Genomic DNA, 2,356 nt, shown 5'->3' with positions numbered 1-2,356 from the left:
ATTAAAATATAAGTATCCGTTGTAAGTCGTTACGACGGATACATATAACGATCTTAAGTACACCATATTTAGACTACCTATGGACAATATAAATACAACCAATGTCTTGTGGAATGATAATGCTGAGTAATACAACGATCTTAAGTACACCTGTGTACTCTCTCTTTCCCTCTCTATCCTTCTTCTTCTCTCTTTTCTTTCTTCCGTCCTCTTGGACGTGGACAACTGGACATGGACTGTACTGATAGTATCCCCTCCCTTCAACTTCCCATTCCAATGACCGGTTACTTTTTCTCTCTCTTCTCCTATTCTTTGAGCCAAATAGAAGGAAAAAGAGAGTATTATCTTTTGTACTTCCATCAGTTTTCCAAAGCAAAAATGATGCAAAATGATAAAATTTTTACTCATTCACAGTCTGATGTAGTCTCTATTTCTCAGCCCAACACCGGCGGAGTTACAGTGAAGGCAAGGGTCGGAGAAGACCATAGCCATTCCCAGCGCGGAAAGTCGTGAAGTTGAAGCGGCAAATTGTACTCCGGGAAGAAGTAAGCTCGAAGACAATAATATCCTCCGCCGCGAGCTGGTTCTCCTCCACGAAGATCTTCCACCCGCTCGTTAACCCCGTCCTCGAGCTCCACCGGCAATATCGCACCTCCCAACGGCCGCCGTTGCTCTTGAAGAAGGCCCTACCTTCATCTCCGGCCATATACTTCACCGCAAACTTCGAAGGAACCAACTGCAACACCATATACGGACGGTTTATACTCTCTCTACGAACTCTCAAGATGGGCACGAAAATTGTCATCCAAGAGTCTCATATCGTCGTTGTCATCGTTCGCCAGCTTGAATGGCGATGACAGCTTTATTCTTTGATAATTTGTCGAGGAAAGACGATGGCGATTTTATCGTCATCGTCGTTCTTCGGAGGACGAGTTACGGGGACGAAGAAGGCTCTTCTTCATCGTTTCTCCTTCATCGTCGTCGTACGAATCATCGGCGAGCACTACGACTCACAATCTGAAATTTTCCCGAGACGTGGCTCGGCTGCAGGACGATGACGAAGGCTGGGCGAGAGAGGTTAAGCTCCTCCGCTACGAGAATGGCCCGTTTTCGCAGCCGTTTTGCCAGCGAGCCTTGCACCTTGGGAAAAATGAGAGGGCGGGTCGTCGTCATCTTCTTCTCCAGCCATCTATCGGCTCGTTCGGGGTGAGCGGTTGCGGGAACGAGGACCTGCGGAGGAGGCGAGTGCTGTTTCTCGCCGCCGTGGGGGGCGAACACGACGACGGTGAAGCGAGAACCGCCAGTGAAGGAGAAGAGGAGGAAGTCGGTGGGTTGTAGAGAGTGAGCCGCGGCGAAGCGCTCCCACCCCTCGTCGAGGAAGACGGCGGAGCCGGTTTTCTTCAGCTTCACCGGCCATCGCCGGTCAGCGAAGTCTTCGAGCTCCACCGTCTCTGGAAGCTGCTGCGTCTTCAGCTTCCCCAAGAACTTCCTCGGGAGGCTCTGTCGAACCCGCTCGGACGGGTTAATCCTCCATGGGAAGGTATTGGTCGTAGGAGAGAGAGAGAGAGAGAGACGCTTACTATTTCGGCCATGAACATCATGGAGAGAGAGGTGAGAGGGGTGGATTAAAAGAAGGAGAGGGAGACGAATAGAAAGGAAGAGAAGAAGAGCAAGAGGAAAATAAAGCTTGGAGGAGACCGGGAAGAGAGCTATTGCCATATGAGACGACAGAGATTTAATCGAGTGAGGGAGAGGACAGCGACTTAGCGAGAAAAAGCTAAAGACAGAAAGAGAAAGGATAGAGTGAGACTAAGTGAGAGATAGGAAGTGAAAGAGAGAGAAACAGAGAGAGAGAAGAAGATAAGGGAGAGCGAGAGGAAAAGAAAATAGGATGAGACGGGAAAGACATATATATTAGAGAAGAAGATACGTCTTCAGCTCGGCGATGAACTTCTTCGGGAGGCTCTGCCGCTCCCACCCCGACAGGTTAATCCCTCCGTGCAAAGACCTCAGCTTTAAGAGCAAAAGTACGAGAAGAAAGAGAGGGAGAGAGAGAAAGAGAGAGAGCACATTCTTACCAGGCGTTCCGTGTCGACGTCGGCGAGGATGATCTTGAAGAAGTTGGACTCGCCCGGTGCCATCTGCCAGAGAAGGAGCGAGGATGTAGAGCAAGATATCGAAGAACAAGTATATTAGAATGTGTCGAGGAGTTAATGAAGTGATGATGAGAATCGCGGCAAATCTTCTTCGTATCTCCCTTGTTTAGCTCGCTCTATCTCTCCGTCTATGTACATCTACCCCTGGGTGATTCGACAACGGTCGTTTGACGGCGAACGAGTCGAGAGACGGACAGATA

At 49.4% G+C, this 2,356-nt stretch overlaps 1 protein-coding gene across 1 annotated transcript; it reads right to left on the bottom strand.

Annotated features, from left to right (window-relative positions):
* Positions 1-379: 379 nt before the first annotated feature.
* LOC144708258 (B3 domain-containing protein REM16-like) lies at positions 380-2,141 on the bottom strand. Its single transcript, XM_078581511.1, has 3 exons — positions 2,079-2,141; positions 1,015-1,500; positions 380-736 (listed from the first exon to the last, which is right to left on the bottom strand). Exons 1-3 carry the CDS (start codon positions 2,139-2,141, stop codon positions 455-457), a joined length of 831 nt encoding a protein of 276 aa, XP_078437637.1. The 3' UTR covers positions 380-454.
* Positions 2,142-2,356: the final 215 nt, after the last annotated feature.

The sequence above is a fragment of the Wolffia australiana genome, chromosome 10 (assembly GCF_029677425.1).
Source record: "Wolffia australiana isolate 7733 chromosome 10, ASM2967742v1".
NCBI classification, from domain to species: Eukaryota; Viridiplantae; Streptophyta; class Magnoliopsida; order Alismatales; family Araceae; genus Wolffia; species Wolffia australiana.
Note: the sequence above shows the minus strand (reverse complement) of the source record. Positions and strands in the feature narration are given on the sequence as shown.

Bases quoted from the DNA above. Each gene is read 5' to 3' on its own strand.
- LOC144708258 (XM_078581511.1), bottom strand. From the start codon at position 2,141: ATGGCACCGGGCGAGTCCAACTTCTTCAAGATCATCCTCGCCGACGTC. The intron at 1,501-2,078 runs GTAAGAATGTGC...CGGGTTCGACAG, and splicing joins ACGTCGACACGGAACGCCTG to AGCCTCCCGAGGAAGTTCTT. The intron at 737-1,014 runs GTGAGTCGTAGT...ATGGTGTTGCAG, and splicing joins TCTCGGGAAAATTTCAGATT to TTGGTTCCTTCGAAGTTTGC.